The sequence below is a fragment of the Portunus trituberculatus genome, chromosome 10, assembly GCF_017591435.1.
Source record: "Portunus trituberculatus isolate SZX2019 chromosome 10, ASM1759143v1, whole genome shotgun sequence".
In the NCBI taxonomy this organism is placed as follows: Eukaryota; Metazoa; Arthropoda; class Malacostraca; order Decapoda; family Portunidae; genus Portunus; species Portunus trituberculatus.
In genome coordinates this window covers 4,540,917-4,564,082 of record NC_059264.1, presented here as the reverse complement: position 1 = coordinate 4,564,082, position 23,166 = coordinate 4,540,917, and the positions used below count along the sequence as shown (strand labels likewise).

General features: G+C 39.0%; 1 protein-coding gene and 1 long non-coding RNA gene across 8 annotated transcripts in view; one reads left to right on the top strand and one right to left on the bottom strand.

Annotated features, from left to right (window-relative positions):
• Positions 1-8,550: 8,550 nt before the first annotated feature.
• LOC123501908 (synergin gamma-like) overlaps positions 8,551-23,166 on the top strand; it is a 33,110-nt gene continuing 18,494 nt past the window's right edge. For 5 of the 7 annotated variants that reach the window (XR_006673729.1, XM_045250982.1, XM_045250983.1 and 2 more), the window contains exons 1-13: positions 8,551-8,646; positions 10,020-10,236; positions 10,769-10,984; positions 11,617-11,703; positions 11,810-11,944; positions 15,065-15,505; positions 15,779-16,858; positions 17,369-17,523; positions 19,228-19,326; positions 19,943-20,052; positions 20,608-20,747; positions 22,002-22,167; positions 22,923-23,068. Coding sequence is in view for 6 of the 7 variants with exons in the window: in XM_045250982.1 (XP_045106917.1) it covers positions 8,618-8,646; positions 10,020-10,236; positions 10,769-10,984; positions 11,617-11,703; positions 11,810-11,944; positions 15,065-15,505; positions 15,779-16,858; positions 17,369-17,523; positions 19,228-19,326; positions 19,943-20,052; positions 20,608-20,747; positions 22,002-22,167; positions 22,923-23,068 (3,021 nt within the window). In the remaining variant the exon portion in view is untranslated. The remainder of the gene's footprint in view (positions 8,647-10,019; positions 10,237-10,768; positions 10,985-11,616; positions 11,704-11,809; positions 11,945-15,064; positions 15,506-15,778; positions 16,859-17,368; positions 17,524-19,227; positions 19,327-19,942; positions 20,053-20,607; positions 20,748-22,001; positions 22,168-22,922; positions 23,069-23,166) is intronic. The other 2 variants (XM_045250985.1, XM_045250984.1) reach the window with 2 other exon arrangements.
• Positions 11,410-12,852, bottom strand: LOC123501910. The gene is made up of 2 exons (XR_006673731.1): positions 12,667-12,852; positions 11,410-11,898 (listed from the first exon to the last, which is right to left on the bottom strand). It is a non-coding gene; the product is annotated as an uncharacterized LOC123501910 (long non-coding RNA).

Sequence of the window (23,166 nt, the reverse complement as noted above, 5' to 3'; positions counted from 1 at the left end):
TCCTCCACATAAGTTTTGAAGCTGTATAGAATCACCAAAGTAGTAAGCAGAATGACTATGAAAACAAATCCTGGTACTGAAGGAGTTAATTTTGTTCCTATCAAAGCGTAATGTTAAGTTAGCCGTCATTAGCAAAGTACAAGAACCTTTTATTGGCGTGTTGGTCATAGCTCAGATGTGTCATGTGTGGTGGTGGTGGTGGTGGTGTGCGAGACTAATAGCCCCAGCAGTTGTTGTGGTAGTGGTGGTGATGGTATTAAATAAGAAAGGGATAAATGTCCTGAAACATCCCTCTTAAATTAGTTTAGTTTTAAGTCATTTAAGAATTTCACAAGCCAAATATACTACTACTACTGCTTTAACTACTACTACTACTACTACTATGAAAACTACTACTACTACTACTACTATCACCACTATTTCAGCTTCCGATGGCGGCTGCTTGTGCGTTATTTGCTGCAGCTCAGGGAAGACTTGTGTAAACTATTCTGCATGGAGTTAGTCGGGCGTGTAATGCCTTGCCTTTATTGAAACCAGAGTAAGGATAAATTTTAAGGTTTGGATTGAATAATGAAACAGTGGTGCATTTGATTACCTCACTAGCTGAATGAAAGTGTCCCACGCTTGTTAAGTTTTACGTATACATAATGTGATATATATTTAGTTTACATGACATTTAAACACTTGAATTAACTGTGGTCGTACACTCACACACACACACACACTCTCTCTCTCTCTCTCTCTCTCTCTCTCTCTCTCTCTCCTTTGCTTTGATAAAATAATACTACTTTATATACCACTGCATGATTTATTGTAAGGATTTGAAGATACAGGAACAATGCTGTAGATCTTTCCCTGCACTTGTTTACACGTATATTTGCCGTGCAGAGATACAGCCAACGCCCAAAGTACATTATACCAGGCTAGGCTTGTTACACTGTAGGCCTCAAAGATTTCCTCCGGCCTTTAGAACGGATCCAGGAGAAAAAAATAATAAATAAATAAAAGAACAAAATAAAACAGGAAATTAAATCTTGTTCCACTTCAGTTCAGTTGAATGGCGGAATGTTTGCTGTGGAAGGTTAATCAGTTTGTTGTTTGTGGTTTTGTTGTGATTTTATTATCTAAATTATGATTATGCTGTTTTCATTTCTAGTTTTCTTTTATGCCAAACTTATACACTGTTTGCTTGTTTTTTTTTTCAGCTTCTTGTTTATTAAAGGTAACAATTCTGCGCTGTTTTAGTGTGTTATCTACCATGCATTCTCTGTTTCGGCACGTTATCTAACTTATGAAGCGTTTGCATGCACACGTAAGCAACAGGAAGCAAGGCAAAAATAACAAGGTAGGTAACACACCAGAACAGCGCCACAAACTGTGTACCTTTTATCCTTTATTCATCCTTCTCGTCATTCAGTTCCCCGTTGCCACACTCTTGACACTCCGCACCGACACATTCTTGTTTCTCACGCAGTAAAATACGTTGCGTAAGGATTGCGATTTCCTCTAACAATGGGCGGACGCCAGATTCCTTTTTTCCTCAGTCCAGCCTGGTGGCGAGAGAAAAAAAAATAATATACAGGTGAGAAAGAAAAGATAAATAGAAATGAATACCAACTCCCATATCAAATCCTTCACTTCTATAGTTTGCATTGCCATTATAGGAAACAGAGAAAGCATGTTTTTTTTTTTTTTCGTGTGTGTGTGTGTGTGTGTGTGTGTGTGTGTGTGTGTGTGTGTGTGTGTGTGTGTGTGAGAGAGAAAAAATAAAAATAGAAAAAATAATACAATGTAAAGAGAAAAAGAAAAATAAATAAATTGCCATTTCAACTCCATAAACATAGAGGGAGAAGAAAGTTTAAGATTTTTTTCCTAAATACAGCACGCCTCAGTACCAAATGTGTCTGAAAAATACTTCCTTTAAAATAACAATTCATTTCATTCCACCTCTTTCTTTTCCCTCTCTGTTATCATTTTCGGTTTAGTTGACACCTATCCTCTCTCTCTCTCTCTCTCTCTCTCTCTCTCTCTCTGTGTGTGTGTGTGTGTGTGTGTATTTCAGTTTACGAGTTTAATATTGATGTTAGAAAGGTTCTTATATTGGAATGCAGCCACTGACATATAGAAAGACTCACACCTTTAGAAACCTTTGTAAACACGTTTTGTAAACCTCTGGAAACTGTTACACTCCTTTGCAACTTTTCAGGAACCTTTCAGGAATTCCCCGTGTGTTGTGTTGCCTTTGTGATTTTCCTTCTTTCCCCTTTTACTCGTTCATTTTCTCACCTCCTTCCTTCCTTCGTTCCTTCACTCCTTCTTTCCTTTTACTCCCTAATACCTCCATCCCTCCATTCTTTCTTCACCTCACTAACTTCATTTCTCTCTCTCTCTCTCTCTCTCTCTCTCTCTCTCTCTCTCTCTCTCTCTCTCTCTCTGTACTGCGTGATTTTCTGTGAAGCAGACATGTCATTTCTGTTTATTGTTTTTTTTTAATTTGCATTTATTTTTATTTGCATTGGTTCCATCGCAAGTGACCCTTGACAAACTGACCCATTCCTCTAGCTCTTCTCTCTGACCTGAGTTCGCCTGACATTCCCTATCGATAAGTACCACTGCTTGCTTTTGTGCCACAGGACACCCCACTGTTAGGTTGTCGAATTAATTAAGATGTGCTCGACTAGTTTCCAGCAAGGTGGTTCTGTGGAGACATGGCAACTCAGCTCACGGGAAATTCCTCTCCTCGGACAATGCACAAATAAAATAATTTTCTTCCGAGGGTAAGTAAATACGTACGTAAGTAAGAAAGTAAATAAGTACAGAGAACTGTTCTTTTTTCCTTCTATGGTGTGTTTCACCCTGTTACCTGATCCGACCCCCACCCCCCGCTCTCTCTCTCTCTCTCTCTCTCTCTCTCTCTCTCTCTCTCTCTCTCTCTCTACTACCACTTCTACTACTACGTTTTCATCTTCCTCCTTTCCATACTGTATTTCACCCAACTAGTTAACCCAACCTTTCTCTCTCTGTCACCCTACTACTACTTACTACTACTATTACTACTACTACTACTACTACTACTACTACTACTACTACTACTACTACTACTACGACTACTACTACGACTACTCACTCTCCCTTACCGCGTGGGGGATCCGTGCAGGTCTCCCGTGGTATATGACCAATTGTGTCGCTCCTCTGGCAACCCGTGTCTCTGATGCACCTGTGGAGTGATTGATTGACTGATTGACTGATTGACTGATTGGTTAGCTCATTGTTCTATTGAAATCCTATCACAGAAACTAACATGGTATGAAAACTATATGTGAAAAGGTTAGAACAAAAGAGCTAATTTGACAGTACATACATGTTTCTCTCTCTGTCTCTGTCTCTACTCACCGCCGCCCACAGCTCCATAAGCCACAGCCACCAGCACCACTGCACAACAAATGACCACCAGGCGACCCATCTCAACGTTGGTCCTGTGTTCGTGTTCCCTCCTTCACTGCTTGCAGGAAAGTGACCACCACATCCACTCACCTCCGCCATAAATACCACGCTCTGCCCCATGCCGTGACTCAGGGAACATGACAGGGGAGGATGCTTTCATCCTCAAGGACTGAATGCGAATGTTTAAAATACTGGGATCAGCTGGCAGTGGGTATAAACACGTGCCTCTTGTGCCCAGCATGTGTATGGCGCCTCTCTCACTGTTGTCTGTGTTGTAGCTTAGACAGAGTTAAAAGGAGGCAGTTTCCTTTCCTATCTCATCAATTATTTAAGGGTGTTTACACGGGGCGTCACTTTTAAGACTGGAAATGTATAAACAAAAAATATTAAGTTTGTATTCAAGAAGAATATAAAACAGTTAGTCAGTCCTTAATAATAGTTATATGTGTGCTGAATGCATAATAAAATGCCCCATCAAAAAGCTGAGTGGCGTGACTTGAGTGTGTGTATGAAATATTAATATGATATAAATAACTGAAATATTTTAAGGCGACTCTTTCAGGTTTTGTTATTATATGATGCAATATTTATTTGTGTTGTTGTTTTAATGTGTATTTATTGGCATTGGTGCCGATACATAGCTAGCGAGCTCACCTCAGGTTGATTTTTAAGCGGTGCAGATGCACGTTGATACACATGCATAGACCACAGGTGAAACAATACTATATAGATCACATATGCACTCCCAACCACCATCTGGGGAAGAAATAGTAATAACAGTAGTAGTAGTAGCAGTAGTAGTAGTAGTAGAAGTAGCAGTAGTAGAAGTACGTAGTAGTAGTAATAGTAGTAGTAGTAGTAGTAGTAGTAGTAGTAGTAGCAGAAATAGCAGTATAGTAGTAGTACGTAGTAGTAGTAGTAGTAGCAGCAGCAGCAGCAGTAGTAGTAGTAGTAGTAGTAGTAGTAGTAGTAGTAGTAGTAGTAGTGGTAGTAGTAGTAATAGTAGTAGTAGTTGTAAGATAGTGGTGTTGAAAGCGCTCGCGCGCACACACACACGGCTATTTGTTGCATATCACAGAACTGAACCAGGAACTGAACTAAATATTGTCCTGTTCTGACGTCCAGCAAATATCACATCTTGTTTTTTTTTTTTTTCCTTCTTTTTAAGTTTCTTGTATTTAAAAGTGAATAGCTAGTTTTCCAGAGGCCTTGTGATGTCAGTTGAATGGAAGGTATCATGGAAGGTCGATTTTTTGCCTTTTTTCAGATGGAAGGAAAGAGAAATGCAGACACATTGGTTATGCTTGTTTGGTGCTTGTTACATTAAGAAACAATTGTATAGTAACAAGACGAAGCCTGGTTAATTACGACACGATGCGTTATTAGTGTACGGAAGGTGTGTGTTACTCGTTGCCAGGAGCCTGTTGTCCTAAGCCTGTGTGCACATGTGGCGACCTGACAAATGTGTAGAGGCGAAGTAGTATCTCATATAAGCGCCTGACACCACGTTTATCTCACCCACGCCTCCACCCACGCCCACACTCGTGCTAGGTGGATCCAAATGCGTGTAGATCTGGAGGGGAGTACCGTCAAGGTCCCCCACAGGCGACACGACACGGTAGACGGAGGCTGGCGAAATAGATGAAGCCGTTGTGTCCCTCGCCTATCACTAACACACTCCCGCGCGTTCATGATGGCAAAAGTGGGCAGGTGGAGATACTGGCGGTGATAGTGGTGATGGTATTTACATGTTTGTGTGAAGATGGATAGAGAAGCGGAAAATTTAATAAGTTAATTGATAGGTATATGGGAAGTTAGATAAATAACCAGATAGACATATGGATAGGTAGGCAGATAGATATGTAAATCCGTGCATGAATAAGACTATAGATGTGTAGGAAGATCGAAAAATGTATATATTCCTCTACTTATTTCACTCTGGTTTATTTTCAGAAATACTCGTATATCAAGAAGCGATAGCAGTAGAGAATCAAAGAAATATCATAATCTGCCTTTTAAGCACCTCGTTTCTCGTCCCGTGTGAGGTGCAAACAAGGTACAATTTATTATTTAATGCTTTGACAAATAACTATATCTGGACATGATAACTAAAAAGAAATAATAATAATAATAATAATAATAATAATAATAATAATAATAATAATAATAATAATAATAATAATAATAAAGATGATGTCAAAATAATCAATAAATCGATATGTGGTATTTGCACAAGTGTAGCATTTCATAAATAAGAGATTTAGTAATAGATAGTTATCATAGAAGTTTATACTGTACACACGTACTGCCTTCACAGACAGACCTGCCACGGGTTTAAGTGGCAGTAGTGGTCTAGTGGTGGTGATTGTGGTAACAGTGGTAGTGGTGGTGGCAGCGGGCTATACTGACCCACACACAGCCATAATTACTCAAAATACATATATCTAAAACACTCGAAAATACACTCAAAATACACCCAAACACATCCAAAATATGCCTACACACACACACACACACACACACACACACACACACACACACACACACACACACACACACACACACACACACACACACACAATTTTCAACAGCAGCAAGCAACAATCAGCAAGACAAGCAGTGCAAACCATCATCATAACCCTCCAAACTGCCTTATCGATCGTCATCTATTAAATGTATTTATAAGAGCTTTTACTTATTAGATTTCCTTTACAAATGAAAGTGGAAACAGTACGCAAATATTAAAAAAGTTATGAGTATAACAACCATTATGAAGCAAGGCGTCAGTATTAACCACTGATATTTGCTTCCTTTACTTAATGTAAGCCAAACAGGTGTCAAGAATGCAGCCACTAGTCTGGTATTTTATAACTCGTGATCAAAAGTTCTCTATATGGCTTAATTTTGATGTGGTGAGATGGTAAAGGCAAAATTTGGAGGTTGTGACATCGCTCTTTCTGGATGTCACCTCTCTTCGTTGTCCAGCAGCCCTCACCCTCCCCCAGGCAGTCTGCAGGGTCAAATACTTTTTTCAAATATTTCCTAACGGTGATATTATGCTTCTATGGTATGTTTTTATTGGTTTCTATAAATATTTCGTTGTGTTTGAAGCGTGTTCAGTGCCTTTGTTTAGTAAATATGTAGCGTTAAGTGGTGTTTTATGGCGTAGATATGAGTCTTATTAACGGTCAAAAATCTATATTTCCTATTTGGAGATTTTTTTTATTTCAAACTATAACTGGGCCTTTAGGGTATCTAATAATCACCTATGCTCTTTTAAATGTGAAATAATTCTATTGATTGAAATATGTGGACTATGAAATCATATGTTTGGTGCTGTTAAAAGCAACTCTTATTTTCCTTTATTTTATTTGCTCACGTTTCTACTTCTCGATCTAACTCGCTGTAGACTGCTTTAAAAGATAGCTCAGATTCCGTGAAATGTGCTGGAACACTCACCAAATGAAAGTGGTTTGACTTTACAGGACATTTTGGCAGAGCTAAAAGTGAAAGTGTTTTTGTACTTTTAACCTACTTCAATTTAGACTTTTTTTTAAGTATAGTTAGGTTTGAGATGTTTTGATGTTTTGAATATTAGTTTAAGTATTTATCACGTCATAAAATATCAGGCATTCGGCCGTGGCTTTGTTTTTTCTATAGGTCTTTTTTTTTTATTATTTACGTAATTTAGCCGAGTCACCGCTGTTCCCGTTCTCTCTGATGACCACAGCCCAGGTGGTGACTCATCATAGCCCCAGGCTGGCGCCTCTCTTCCAAACGCCCAGTTCGTCGATATTTTGCCTAATATCTAGTGATTTCTACGTGTTTTCGTGTATTTTTAGGCTCAGATGTATAGATATTAGTAGTAGAAGAAAGAAGAAGGGAGAAATAAAGTAGGATAAGGAGGAAGGAGGACGAAAAGGAGAAAGAAGAAGAGGAAGAGCCAAGCCACAATACTTAAGTCTACCTCCAATTCTAATTTTTTTGTCTAATATCTAGTATTTTCATGTATTTCTAGGATAGTTAGGTTTGAGATGTTTTGATGTTTTGAATATTAGTTTAAGTATTTATCACGTCATAAAATATCAGGCATTCGGCCGTGGCTTCGTTTTTTCTACAGGTCATTTTTTATTATTATTATTATTGTTATTTACGTAATTTAGCTGAGTCACCGCTGTTCCCGTTCTCTCTGATGACCACAGCCCAGGTGGTGACTCATCATAGCCCCAGGCTAGCTCCTCTCTTCCAAACGCCCAGTTCGTCTATATTTTTACCTAATATCTAGGGATTTCTAAGTGTTTTTGTATGTTTCTAGGCTAAGATGCATAGATATTAGTAGTAGAAGAAATAAGAAGAGAGAAATAAAGTAGGATAAGGAGTAAGGAGGACTAAAAGGGAGAAGGAAGAAAAGGAAGAGCCAAGCCACAATACTTAAGTCTCCCTCCACTTCTCAATTTTTTTCTCTAATATCTAGTGTTTTTATGTATTTCTAGGATCAAACCTGTAGATGAAAGCAACAGAAAGAAGAAGAAGAATCAAAGGAGGAGGGCTAAGAAGAAACGAAAAAATAGAAGTGGAATAGGAGGAGGAGCCAAGCTGTAATATTTAGGTAAGTGTCCCCTTCAATTTAACGTTCTTTATGATGTATTTTCTGTGTTTTGGGTATATTTTGGGTGTTATAAATATGGGTATTAGGGATGTTATATATATGTTTTGGGTGCATTTCGTGTGTTTTCAGTGAGTTATAGATCTTTTAGGTATATTTTACGTACCTTAAGCGTAACTTGGGCGTTCTCTGTACTTTCAATGGGCGACTAGTAATGTTTTGGGTGTAAGGGAGCAGCAGCAGACCAATAGCGCGCTGGCTTCACTTTTGTTACTTCATATCGCCTTCTCTTCTTCAACCTCCTAATGTATACTATATATTTTTGTATTTTTTATTTTATTTTATTTTTTTTTTACTCTATCCTTGTGTCTTTGTCGAGGGGTGGGTGGTCCATCCTTCTCCTTTGTTGTATTTCATTATTAATACAACAATAAATTTATCAATCAATCAATCAATCAACCATCTTGGCTTTGTAAGAATGAAGTGTCCCGTTGGCTCGGGGGAAACAAACCCAGGCGGCGGTCAGCTGATGCGCCGCCAGCGGGTCATCTATAGCCTCTCTGCACCATGTCCGGCTGCGGGCGGCGGCCTCCCAGGTGGGTGTGGCCCCGGGCAGGGTAGTGCAGATAACACAGAGGTCACGAATGATCCACCACGTGACCTCAGTGTTGTAAGAAAAGGTCATTGTGGACGTGAGAGGAGAAAAGTTGAGATCGTTTGGAGTGATGTTTCTGTGGTCAAAAATCTGTAGGGCTTACTTAGCGGTGTTGGCAGCGTAGATAGGCCTGTGGGACGGGAGGGCGCGTTTCCCATGGTTCGTGGACTTAGAGATAACTTACTAGGTCATTCTGGGTGTGAGGTGTGTAAGATCAAGGTCATCTGGTGGTGAGTCATTCCAGGGCAGCATGATTAGCTTCTCAGGTGTGTCTAGGGGCGCCTGTGTACCTGTGCTGCTGTACTGCGCACGAGTGTGAAGGGAAGGCGGTGGTGGTGCGCTGATATCACGTGATCTTGAGGTGTGGGGTGTTGGCAGTTAGTATAGGTAGAGTTAAGTTAGGTATGGTAAGGTGCTAGGTTATTTAAGGTCAGGTGTTAGGTAAGTTAAGGAAAAGTGCTAAGTTAGGTAAGAGCAGGTGCTAGGTTAGGTAAGGTAAGGTCAGATTGGGTAGAAAGGTCAGGTCAGGTGCTGTGGCTTGTCAACTCCCTCAGTACTGGAATGCATTTTTACCGTAAGTTTTGGATATGATTAGACAGTTTCATTGACCTATTCGGCGACCCCGAATAGGGAAAAGCTGGGAAGAAGAAGATTGACAGTAGGTAGAGTCTGTGGAGGTCAGAAGATTAATGGCCAAGGGCTTCACTATTTTAATACCCACATAAGTTTCAGAAGCTGTATGAAATTGGTAAATAGTAAGCAGACAAATATGAAAATGTGCCGTGGTACTGAAGGTGGTGTTTGTTACACCATTTTTACCCATCACTGTGAAATATCTGGTTGAGTGATTGGTGGTTCTGACAGTGCTACAATACTTTTGTACCCACTTCTATTCATTATATAGTAAAGAAATGTTTTGTACTATAGAAATAATTGTAGTTTGCTCATTTCCAGAGATTTGCTGTTTATTTCTAGGCAAAATGTGTCACTTTCAAGTCACAGTCTACACTATGAAATGGTCAGCACTGAAATGAATGTAAAACTCAATATTTTTGGATGTAAGATTAATGCTATTTCAATATTATCTAATTGCCCATATCATAGTGGCAATTCTTGTTTGCCTTATTAGCTAGATTAGTAGAAAATGTGATGTTTTTGTTACTTTTTATTATCTCTATAGTACTTGTAGATATTTTGTAGATTATAAAGCAAAATAGTTATAAATAAAGAAGAAAAAGCTTTAACCATTTACTCCCATTGATTAACCATAGAAAAATGCTGATGTCACTATCACTAACCCTGCTGCCCCCACAGACCCGGTATGGTGCCAGGCGGGGGGATGGGGCAGGGGTGGGTGCTGGGGGTGAACATGCCACCCCTGGGATACGGCTTAGTGGCTCAGCAACCCCACATGGCTGCCCCACAGCCCCACATGGCTGCCCCACAGCCCCACATGGCTCCTCACCAGCCCCTCATGGCCCCACAGCAAGCATGGCAGCAGCAGCAGCAGCAACACTTTATGGCCCAGCAGGTGTGTGTGTGTGTGTGTGTGTGTTGTTTGTTTGAGGTGAAAGTGATGCTGGTTAGGTTAGGTTGGGTTGGGATAGAAAGATGTTTATGTGTAAGATTTGGATTGTAAAGGTGTTTTAGTGTAGAATTCAAGTTAAAAAAGGGTGTTCTGATGAAGAATTGAGATTATAAAGAATGTTTTAGTGAAGGATTAAGATTCAGAAAGGTGTTTTGATGTTATTTTGGGATTTCAAAGGTGTTTTCTTTTAGGATTGGGATTATAAAAGGTGTTTCTTCCATCTTTACTTGTATTTTTCCTTTTGTTTTTGTACATTTGTATGATTTTCTTCCCTAAGCACTTTTTTTTTTTTATTTATTTACATTTCCTTCTTCACACACACACACACACACACACACACACACACACACACACACACACACACACACACACACACACACACACACACAGATAAATAGATAGATAGATTATATTAACTATAGTATACAAAAATCAATCTTAACAATATCCAAAAACAAATATAACCCACACACAGGCGGGTCTGGCGGGAGCACCAATGGGAGTGGCGACCCTCACACAGCAGCAGCAACAGCAACAACAGCAGCAGTTCCCACAGCACCTCCAGCAGCAGTGGATGGAGGCACAACGGAGGGCGGCGGAGGAGCAGCGGAAGTACTATGACCAGATGATGAAGCAGCGGCAGTTTGATGAGCAGAAGATGAGGCTCAAGGCGTTCAGTGCGTCAAAGAAGGTGAGGGAAGTGGAGGGTGTATCATTATTATTATTATTATTTTGATTATAATTTTTTTTGTACTTATTGTTTATATTTAATTTTCCTATTTATTTTTTTTTTTTTTTTGTGTGTTTCATTTTGTCAGTTTTTTTTCTCGTGTCTCTTTTTTGTTTTGTTTGGTTCTTCTTTTTTTGTGTGTGTTATTTTGCCTGTTTTCTTTTTCTTTCTCTTGTCTTTTCCTTTTCTTATTTTTTGTATTTTCAGTTTCTCTTGTTTTTTTTCTTGTTTTTCTATTTTTTCTTATTTTCTCATGGTTTTTTTTATCTTTTTTCTATTTTCTGGTTTTCCTTTGTCTTTTCAAATTTTTTTTTCTTTTATTTTCTTGTTTTCCTTGTTTCCTTGTTATTCTTACCCTTTTCTCTCTCTCTCTCTCTCTCTCTCTCTCTCTCTCTCTCTCTCTCTCTCTCTCTCTCTCTCTCTCTCTCTCTCTCTCTCTCTCTCTCTCTCTCTCTCTGCTGATAACACCTCAATACTATCTATCACAAAAATATCCCATTCTCTCTTTATCATTTTTCACTTCCTTTCTCTCTCTATCACACTCTCTCTCTTTCATTCTGCCCTCTCACTCTCTCTCTCTTTCTCTCCCACAGACCGGTGTAAGTGCGGACACCATGATAGAGAGCATTTTAGGAGGGAAGGAGGCACCCAAGCAAAGATCACCACAACCTGTTAAGAAGGTCAGTTATAACTCTATTTTGGATCATTTTTTCCTTGTAAGATCTGATCCCTTTTATTTTTTGCCTGTATGTTTTTATTTTAACACTCCCTTGATTGTGCCGGCAGGGTGGAGGAGGGGCTGAGGAGCAGGGGGCACACACAGCAGCTACCACCACCAGTCAGGCACAGACGCCTCGCCAGGGCACTGCGGTGGACTGGAAGAAGATGGAAAATGTTAACTCTCTCTTTGCCTCCCCCAAGGTAATTGATGAATTTTTGGGTATTTAAGTTAGGTTAGATTGTGGTGTTGTGGGTAATGTTTAGGTTAGGTTAAGTTAGGTCAGATTGTGGTGTTGTGGGTAATGTTTAGGTTTGGTTAAGTTAGGTTTGCAAGGTTGAGTTATTGTGTTAAACTGTGTGTAGTGCTTAGGTTAGGTTGGATTGTGGTGTTGTGGGTAATGGTTAGGTTTGGTTGAGTTAGGTTTGCAAGGGTAAGTTATAAGATTAGACTGTGTGTTGTGGTTTGGTTATATTAAGAAAGGTTAGATTGTGGTGTTATGGGTAATATTTAGGTTTAGTTGAGTTTGGTTAGGTTTGTGTAGTGTTTAAGTTAGGTTAAGTTAGATTTGGTATGTAACATTATTTTATTATATCAAAGTTTTAGGTTAGGGTTGAGTTGGGTTGCCTAAATTTGCAAGTTCTATTCAGCATGTAAGACTTGATTATTCTGTCAAACTGTATATGTATAGTGTCTAGATTGATTTAAGTTTGGCATGAAAGCTTTCAAATTCATCAAACTTTATGTAATATGTAAGTAAAGTTTGGCATAGAAGACTAAACCTTACAATATTAAACATCATGTAGCTTTTAGATTAAGTTGACGTAGGTTCAAGATTAAGTTAGGTTAAATTTGGCTTTAATATAAACTTCCCTATCAGACTTTACATAATATCCAAAACTTTGGCATAGATGACTTAACTTACCACAAACCACTAGTGAGGTTTCTTGCAGCTAAGTTGGATAACCTTAGGAAACTCAGAGAGAGAGAGAGAGAGAGAGAGAGAGAGAGAGAGAGAGAGAGAGAGAGAGAGAGAGAGAGAGAGAGTGAGGCTGAGAGTGAGAGAGTTGGGGGAAGGGGAGAGAAAGGCAGACACTAATATAAGCAACTAAGGGAGTGAGTCTTGTGTTGTGAGGAGGCTGAGAAAAGATGCCTGTGTGAGTGATAAGGGTGGGAATGGTGACAGCTGTGAATGGTGGTGGTGGTGGTGGTGGTGTTGGTGGTGGTGGTGGTGGTAGTGAAATAGTCATTTTATTCATACTTGTATTATTGGTTCATAATTTTTTTTTTTTTTTAGGATTGTTTACTATTTATTAAGGATTCTATATTTGATTCTATTTATTTTTTTCTGTTATTGATTTACATGTTTATTGATTAATTTTTTCTTCATTATTTATTAGAGGAAAATTTAGTTAACTTTTTCCTTTATTTCTATTTATATATTTATTCATTTATTTATTTATTTTATTTATATATTCTATTTATTTGTTTTTTATTTATTTGTTTGTTTATTTATTTATTTACTTTTTGTCCTTAGTCTTTTCCATGTTACATTATTGACAGATTCACATATTTGATAATTTATAGGATCTTTCATTAGTTATTAGTGGAAAATTTAATAGATTTTTTTTCTTTATTTTATGTGCTTCTATCTTTTTTTTTATGTTCATGTTAGCATCATTATGACCACCATCCTCAATATTGACATTTATATGATATGGTATTATGAGAGAGAGAGAGAGAGATTAAATAGTCACAGAACTAACAATCACTCTTTAGAAACCCTGATATCTTAATACTACACCTTATTTTCCTTCATCAACATTTTAACCTAATTTCAACTCATAACTTCTCACTAAAATATACCATTAAAAGTTCCCTCATGTCTAATATTGCTAACATATCCTTTAGAAACTCCCATGTTAATTCATGGTGGTGTGCTTTCCCTTAACCCCCTACAATACTGGGACACATTGTTACCTTGAGATTTGTGTACAATTAGACCATATTATTGACATTAGGAAGGATCTATGGAGGTCAGAAGATTAATGGCCACAGTCTTCACTATTTTAGTCCCTTCAGTACTGGGACACATTGTTACCTTGAGATTTGTGTACAATTAGACCATATTATTGACATTAGGAAGGATCTATGGAGGTCAGAAGATTAATGGCCACAGTCTTCACTATTTTAATCCTACACATAAGTTTCTAAAGCAGAATGAATATAGAAATGCTTTATGTTACTGAAGGAGTTGATATCTGGTTCTTGAAGTGAGTGTGGGAGAGGGAGTCTAGATAAAGAAGATGGAGGTATTAGATTAGTTCAGTGTTAGCCAGTGTTTCCTTGCAGTGAGAAAGCATGTGTTGTCCCTTGCATTGGCAAAAGTTGGCCAGATATTTGATGGTTTGTTTCTTTGTTTTTTTTTATTTTTGATGCAAACTGGTTGAGAAGATTTTGAATGAGTGCACAGTTAATGTTATTTTGTTTATTTATATATTTATTTTTTTGTTTTGTTTGTTTACTTTATAATTGTTAGTCCAGTTACTGTCTTAATTTGGTGAGATACTTCATGGTTTGTTCCTCTTTTTGCTTATGTTCATTGCTAGCAGCTTGAGAAGACTGAAGGAGCATTTGGTTAATTTATATCTTTTTTTATTTACTTTATTATTCTTTTCAAAGTTAGTCTTAATCTGGTGAGGTATTTCGTGTTTTGCTTCTTTGTTTATTGACATTCATTGCTAACAGCTTGAGAAGACTTAAAATGAGTGTGCAATTAATGGTATTCCTGATTTTTTTTCTTTTTCTTAATTTTCAATAGTTTATCTAGTTATCTCATTTATTGTCTTAACCCCTTCAATACTGTACGATTAAACCATTTTATTGACATGAGGAAGGGTCTATGGAGGGGAGAAGATTAATGGCCACAATCTTCACTATTTTAATCCCTGACGTAAGTTTTTGAAGTTGTATAAAATCACTAAATAGTAAGCAGAATGAATATGGAAGCACGTCCTGGTACTGAAGGGGTTAATATGAGGTGATACACACTAGTTTATTCCTTTGTTTACTTATCATCACTGCAAACCGGTTGAGAAGACTTTGAATGAGTGGACAGTTAATGCTATTCTAGGTTTCTATTTTCTATTTAATTGTCAATCTAGTTACCTCATTATATTGTCTGAATTTGAGAAGATACACTGTGGTTTACTCCTTTACCTCTCTCCATTACAAAAAAAAAAAAAAAAAAATATAGAAGATATCCCTTAAAAAAACTCATTATGAACCAGCCAATTAAAAGATCCTACTTCTAACACCCACAGAAAACCATCACCCCTGTCACCACCACCACCAGCACCACAGAACACCCTATACACCCAGCCCAGGACACCACCAGCAACACACCCCTGCCAGCCCCTACTGTAGCCCCAAATAACATCACCCAACAAGCCCCTGCCCAGCCTGCACCACCTATCACCATGGGAGATGTCGCTGGTGGGAGAAAGGAAGGGAAGAGTCCAGTTATCCTCCCGCAGTGGCTGAAGGACTCTAGTGCAGTGCCTGAGGTGTATAAGAGGGCAGTGGGGCTGGTGGCCAGGGCAGAGGGCTGGGTGGACACCAGTAGAGCCTATATGTTGTTGATGAAGACAGGCCTCCCACCACCTCTTCTGGGAGTGCTGTGGGAGATGGTGAACTGCACAGCGCCTGGACAGCTCACACAGGAGGAGTTTGTGGCGTTGTTGGCTCTTGTGGCGGTGGTGCAGGTGTGTAATAATAATAATAATAATAATGATAATGATAATAATAGTAATAATGATAATAATGATATATGGTTTATTAGAATTGCAGTACATATATGCTGAAAATATAAATGCAGGGGATGGTAAGGACACACACACACACACACACACACACACACACACACACACACACACACACACACACACACACACACACACCAAACTTCTATTAAACAAACATTTCCAATATACAGTGACTTAATCCTGTCTTACTCTCCCCTCAACACACACACACAGTCAGGACAGCCCATCACAGGCCCAGATGTCTTGGCTGCCACCACTGAACCTCTCCTGCCCCTCATGGATCACCCTGCACTGGCTCCACTGGTCCAGGATTACCTACAGACAAAGAAGCAACAGGCGGAGAACAACACACCACAGACAAACGACGATGATGAATTTGATGACTTTGTGAGCGTTACTGTTACAAGCACCACTGCACCACCTCAGGCTTCTGTAGTGTCACAAGGCTTCACACAGACAGCACAGGCAGCACCACAGCCAGCAGGGACTAGTGCGTGGCCTCAGGTAACAGCAGCAGAGGCCCAGAAGCCTGACGTCCCACAGATTGACAAGAACAAAGCCATGAACCTCCCAAAACTCGGCCTGTCACCTGAACTTTCCCCAACTGTGAGTTTCGACGATGATTTTGATGATTTCCAGAGTGCGTCCCTGCCTGGTGTTTCTCAGGTAAATGCTGGTAGTGGCACATCAACTACTACTACTACTACTACTGCTACTGCTACTATTACTACATCCACCCCTGCTGCTGCTCCTTCAGTCCTGCAGCCAGAGAAGCCAGGGGTAGCAGAGGATAAGTATGCAGTATTCCGAGAGATCACTGGACTGTCGGTGCAGGAAACAGTAAATGAAGGTGAGAACGCAGACGACAGCTTTGGGGAGTTTTGCAGCAGTGAAGTGGCCAGTCTTAGCCTTGCCCAGAGCACCTCCTCCACACTGCCAAGCTTACTGCAGTGTCAGAGCGCGTCGGGAACCAGCAACACTTCTCCGATTAGCTTTGAAGTCTACAGCACCCCTCCTGAGGCTCTTCCTGATACGCAGACTTTCGAGGCAGATTTCAGCAGTGCGTTTGCCCCTAAGCAGCCTGACAACTATGCCGACATCCACGAGGCAATGAAGCGCGCAGAGGAGGAGCAGAAACGGAAGGAGGAAAACAGGTGGAGTGATCCATTCGGGGAGTTTGAGGAAGCTACTCCGCCAAGCATCTCCGCTCCACCCGCCCCCGCTTCCAATGGTTCAGGTGGTTCTCTGCCGCCGCCGTCGCTGCCGCCTGCTCTCTCTGTTCCTTGGCTCAAAGTAAGAGTTTGTTTTTTTGTTTGTGTTTTTAGCTTTTTGGTTATTTTGTCTTACTTTTTTGGATTTTATTTTATCTTGTTTTTTGTTTTGTGGTTTTATGCATCTTTTTTTCTCTAGCGTTATTATTACTATTATTTTTTTGCTTGTTTTGTGGTATTTCTATTTTTATATTTTCTTTCATTTTACTTTTTTATTCTATAGTTTTGTAGTTTTTTTTATTTATATGACTAACTTTTTTTTCTGTTGTTTTAAGATCTTTAATTTGTATTTCTTTTTTCTTTTACTCTCTTGCTTTTCAAATTCACCTGATTTCATTCTAAAGTAGTATATGTATTTTTTTTATTTATATTTCTTTTTTTTTATCTCTATCCTATGGTTATATTACTTTTCTTTTATCTATGGCCATTTATTTCTCTACATCTAATCTTAAACATTTTCTGAGTAACAAATAAAAAGACAAAAATGTAAGTTATTCTCACCTCCAGTCACTAAAACCCGTTATTTGCACAGGTAGGGAGTGGCGGGGAGGAGGAGGAGGAGGAGGAGGACTTCGGGGACTTCATGGGGCCTACAGAGGGAGGAGGAGGACTGGGGGGGCTTGGTGGAGGCAGTCAGTCTTTGCCTCCTCATCTGGAGAACCTTGGAGAGACACAGTCAGTTGCAAGGTGAGTGAAGAGGAGTGTGTGTGTGTGTGTGTGTGTGTGTGTGTGTGTGTGTGTGTGTGTGTGTGTTTTCTTTATGTTATGTTGTGTTTTTGTTATTTTTTGTTGTATTCATGTAGTTATTTTGTCTTGTATTTTGCTCTTCCTCTTAATGTGTCAAATTTATGTCAATCCCATATTAAGCTAGAAATGTTTCTTACTCTATAATATCTATCTATCTATCTATCTTTCTATTTATCTATATCAGTGTTTTTCAGTCTCTGTCTCTTTCTCGCTTTTCTTCTTTATTTGCATTGAATTCCAGGATAAGCAGAATATGTCTCTCAGTGTATTTGTTTCATTATTACCGTACATATGTGACTTTTTGTGGTAAAGGGAATGTATCTATTGTGTTGTCTAAATGGGTAATTGTAATGTTTCTCTCTCTCTCTCTCTCTCTCTCTCTCTCTCTCTCTCTCTCTCTCTCTCTCTCTCTCTCTCTCTCTCTCTCTCTCTCTCTCTCTCTCTCTCTCTCTCTCTCTCTCTCTCTCTCTCATTCAGTGTCTTATTTTTGTAGCTTTTATTTCTTTTCCTTTATTTTTAACTATCAACTGTAATCTTCAGAAGAGAGAGAGAGAGAGAGAGAGAGAGAGAGAGAGAGAGAGAGAGAGAGAGAGAGAGAGAGAGAGAGAGAGAGAGAGAGAGAGAGAGAGAGAGATATGAACACTAATCTGAATAAACCAAGTATTTTTATCTCCTCCACAACCTTCACGAATCAACAAAATAAGAAGGAACTCACAGCTTTCATAACTCAGCCCACATACAGAACACTACCTCTTTTTCCTCCTCCTCCTCCTCCTCCTCCTCCTCCTCCTCCTCCTCCTCCTCCTCCTCCTCCTCCTCCTCCTCCTCCTCCTCCTCCTCCTTTTCCCATATCTCGATTAAATTAACACCATGTACAAACCTCTACCAGAACTAATCTAACCCTGCCCTAACTTTCACAACTCAGCCTGTACCACCTCTACACCACAGCCACACCACAACTAATTTGACCTAGCCTAACCTTGTCCCTAACTTTAATCCCTTACACAACACCACAGCTGCACCACAAGTAACCTAACCTAACACTGCTCCCAACTTTCATAACTCTCCCCTACACAACACCACAGTCCATACACCATAACTAACCTCCCTGTACACACTACAGCTAACCTAACCTAACCTAACCTAACTCTGCCCCTAACTTTCATAACACCCCCTACCACTGCCACATCCACTGCACCATAACTAACCTAATCTAACCTAACTCTGCTCCTAACTTTCATAACAACATCTTACACAACACCACACCGAATCTAACTTAACTTAATCCCACCCCTAACTTTCATATAAACCTCTACCACCTCCACATCCACTGCACCATAACTAACCTAATCTAACCTAACTCTGCTCCTAACTTTCATAACAACCTCTTACACAACACCACACGAATCTAACAACTTAATCCGCCCTAACTTTCATATAAACCTCTACCACCTCCACATCCACTGCACCATAACTAATCTAATCTAACCTAACTCTGCTCCTAACTTTCATAACAACCTCTTACACAACACCACACCGAATCTAACTTAACTTAATCCCGCCCCTAACTTTCATATAAACCTCTACCACCTCTATATTCACTGCACCATAACTTACTATAATCCTGCCTCCCCTTCCCCTTAGCCTTGAGTTGCCTGGCCTGGAGATGACAGTGGGTGTGGAAACATCAGATACTCTCGGACTTGGCTCCAACCACTCCCCCGACCTCTTCCTTCAGCCCAGGTAAGGAGGATGAGTGTTAGGTCAGGTTAGGTTAGGTTAGGTTAGGTTGGTTTTATTTAGTCTGGTTAGGTTAGGTTAGGATTGGCAGAAGGTTAGGTTAGTTTAGTTTGATATGGTTAAGTCTGGTTGGGTTAGGTTAGGATTGGTAGAAGGTTAGATTAGTTTATTTTATTTTATTTTATTTTGGCTGAGTTTGGTTGGGTTAGGTTAGGTTAGGTTAGGTTAGGATAGGATAGGATAGGCTGAAGATTAGGTTAGTTTAATATATTTTGGTTGGGTTAGGTTAGGATAGGTGGCAGGTTAAGTTAGTACAATTTATTTTGGTTGAGTTAGGTTAAGATAGGTCAGGTTGTGGTTCTTTGACTAGTATATAATCTTAAGCACTTCTCAAAGGATACATGTATGATTGAGTTTTCCAGATGGTTTTTCTACTGACGGTCAAGAATCTTTGTTGATTTTTTACGATGGTCATAAAAATATCTTTAAAAACTTCTATACGTATTTAAATTTAGAGTATTTTTTCATTATTATTCATTTTTCACCATTTTTTTTTTTTTATCTTTTTTTTTTCTGTGGCGTTTGATTAAATTTTCTCATTCACACTCTTTTCCCGCAGGAGTGATGTCGGGTGTCTGGACGATCAGTTTGGTGGCCTGAGCCTTGACTCCTCGGCTCCACCACCCGCAGGAGGTGTGAAGGGCAGCAGTGGTGGTGGTGGTGGTGGTGGTAAGACTCTTCAGTTCCTCCTCTTCTTCATCTTTTTCTGTCTTCATCTTTTTCTTTTCATCCTTTTTCTTTTGTTATTCTTTTGTTATCTTATTTTTTCTTTTTTTTATTTTTAGTTTTTTCTTCTTGTGCCTTTTTTTTTTCTTTTCTTCAGTTTCTTATTTTTCTTATTCTTTTCTCTGTATTCTTATTCTTATTATTTTTCTTCTTTTTCTTTATCTTCTTTTCAAGTTTTTCTTATTATACTTTTGTTATTATTCTTCCTGTTTTTCTTCATCTTTTTCACCTTTTCTTACTTTTACTTCTTTTCTTATTTTTCTTCTCTTCTTTCTTCTCCTTTTCCTTCTTTTCCTTTCCCTTTCCTTCCTTTTCCTTTTTTTCATTTTCCTCCTCCTCCTCCTCCTCCTCCTCCTCCAAGCAAACTAACACCATACAAACAAACCTCAAGTTATTTCTACCCCTTGCAACTCCCTCTTTACCTCCCATCTCAACACACAACACAACACAGTACCACACCACACAAAGACAGTAAAATGGTACCTCTCCATCTCCCAGGAATGAACAACAACAGCAACAGTAGCAGCCTGGCACCCCAACACAGCACCACAGGACCAGCAGGGAGTGTGATAGACTCTTACTGCAGCACTGGGGGTTTGGTGGACAAGTACAGCATCATCAGGGAGGAGGCCAGCAGGGTGAGAGAGAGAGAGAGAGAGAGAGAGAGAGAGAGAGAGTGAGAAAGGGAAAGGGAGGGAGGGAGATATAGGAGAAAATAGGAAGAGAAGGAAGAAGAGGAATGAAAGATGAGAGAAGGTGCGGGAAAGAACAAGAGAGAGAGAGAGAGAGAGAGAGAAAGGCAGACAGACAGACAGATAAAGAGAATTTGATTGATTTAAAATAGAAAGCCAGAAAGAGAGAGAGAGAGAGAGAGAGAGAGAGAGAGCAACAAACTTTAAAACAAGTAATCATCATTATTGATTATTTTATCTTTATTTTTCTCCCCTAAACTTGAAAGAGAATGGACTTCTTTTCAATTTTTGTTGCTCCTTGACAGTTTTCTGACAAGTATTATTTAATGCACCACAGAAAATAACTTCACTAATTTTGCTAACTTTAACCCCTTCAGTACCATGACACCTTTCCATATTCATTCTGCTTACTATTTACTGATTTTATACAACTTCAGAAACTCATGTGGGGATTTAAATAGTGAAGTCTCTGGCCATTAATCTTCAGACCTCCATAGACCCTTCCTAATGTCAATAAAATGGTCTAATCCTACTCAAATCTCATGGTAAAAATGTGTCCCAGTACTGAAGGGGTTAAACTCATGAATTAAATAGTTTGTCATTCATGTGAGTTTATGAATATGGAGACTCTCATTGACTCTTGCTTGTAGATGTCATGTCAACAGGGGTGATGTAAAAAGAAAAAAATTAATTATACAAGAAAAAAAAAACAAATAGTGACAAAAATATGGTTAGGAGAATTGACCTTTTGAATTGCTCTATTTTGGCTCTTAAGTGTTTCAAGTGATATATATATCAAAGTATATTTCAAGACCTGATATTTCATAACTCGCTTCTAAATTTGTAGTTTCACGTTTGTATTGATTCTCACTCTTCATATTACAACCACTTTTGAATTGCACTATTTTGCCCCTTAAATCTATTTACAGTAATATATCAAAAGTATTTTTCAAACTCTACAAATATTTCAAAACTCACTTCAAAATTTGTTGCCTGATCTTTTTATCATTTTTCTCTCTGCATAATACAAAACCTGCTTGGGAACTGGCATATAAGTGGGCATTTTTCATTTAACTGTTTTTTGTTACCCCTTGGCTGGATTTCCCTTCTTACATAAACAAACAATAAAAAAAAATAAAATAAAGAAAATGGAAAATGAAAAAAGAAACACCAACCTCACCACCAACACCCTATCCCCAGGACACACAGCCCCCCGGGGAGGCCCACACAGGGTCCTGGGAGAGGTGCCTGGAGGGGAGTGTGAAGCTGCTGGAGGAGGCTCACGGCATCCTGTCCAGCCTCGCCCTGCCAGCCTCCCTCAAGACGCAGGTCCTCGCCACCACACAGATGCAGGACTACCTCGCCAGTGAGTCCTCTGTCTTGCCGGGGGTCTGAGTGGGTCTATTTTAATTTGTTTTTATTGGGTTTTTTTCTGTTTTTATTTTGAAGTTTTTATTTATTTTTTCCTTTTATTTTTTTTCTCTTATTCTGGTTTCTATTTATTTATTATTATCTATTTATTTATTTTTCTTTAAGGTATTTTTTCTATTTTAATGATGTTTTTTTATGGTTTTCCAATATTTTTCTTTGTTTGCTTATGTTAATTTTTTATTCCCTGGTTTTCTTTTTTCTTTTCTTTTACCTTTTTGTGAGATTTTTTTTTTCACTTGTTTTTTCAGGTTCAAAGTGTTTATTTATTCGTTTTTATTTACTATTTGTTTATTTTGGGTTTGTGACCTTGGAGTGTTTTTTTTTTTTCTTAATTGGTAGTTTTTTGTACTTTTGATATTCTATATGTCTTTCTTCCTTTTCTTTATTTTTAATCATTAAGTTACTTTCCATTTCTTTTCATTCTCTCAGCTAGATATTTGCCAACTAATTGGTTATTTTCAACTCTTTCATCACTTAACAATCTTTCCCTCACTCAACAATCTCCCTCTTCACCAAACTCCCCGTAATCAACATTTCTCTCACACTTTTCTTTATTTTTAGCTTTAATGTTTCTTTCCATTTAATTTCATTCTCTCTGCTAGATATTCACCAACTAGTCAATTATTTTTCAACTATTTCATCACTCACCAATCTTCCCCCTCACTCACCAGTACTCTCACACACCAACAGACGTGCAGGAGGTGTGGCTGGTGTGTGGTCGCATCGGCAGCTCGAGTCGCAGGGTCACCACCAGCACCAGAGTGGATGAGCTGCTGTCCCAGGCACGCTCACTCTGGGAGGACATTCTGGCGGGGGCGGAGAATGCTATCGTCAAGGTGGGTGGAGTGTGGGAGGCTCACATTAGGATACATTAGCAGGGAAGGAGGAGGGAGGGTCACATTAGCCCTTCAGTACTGGGATGCTTTTTTTACCT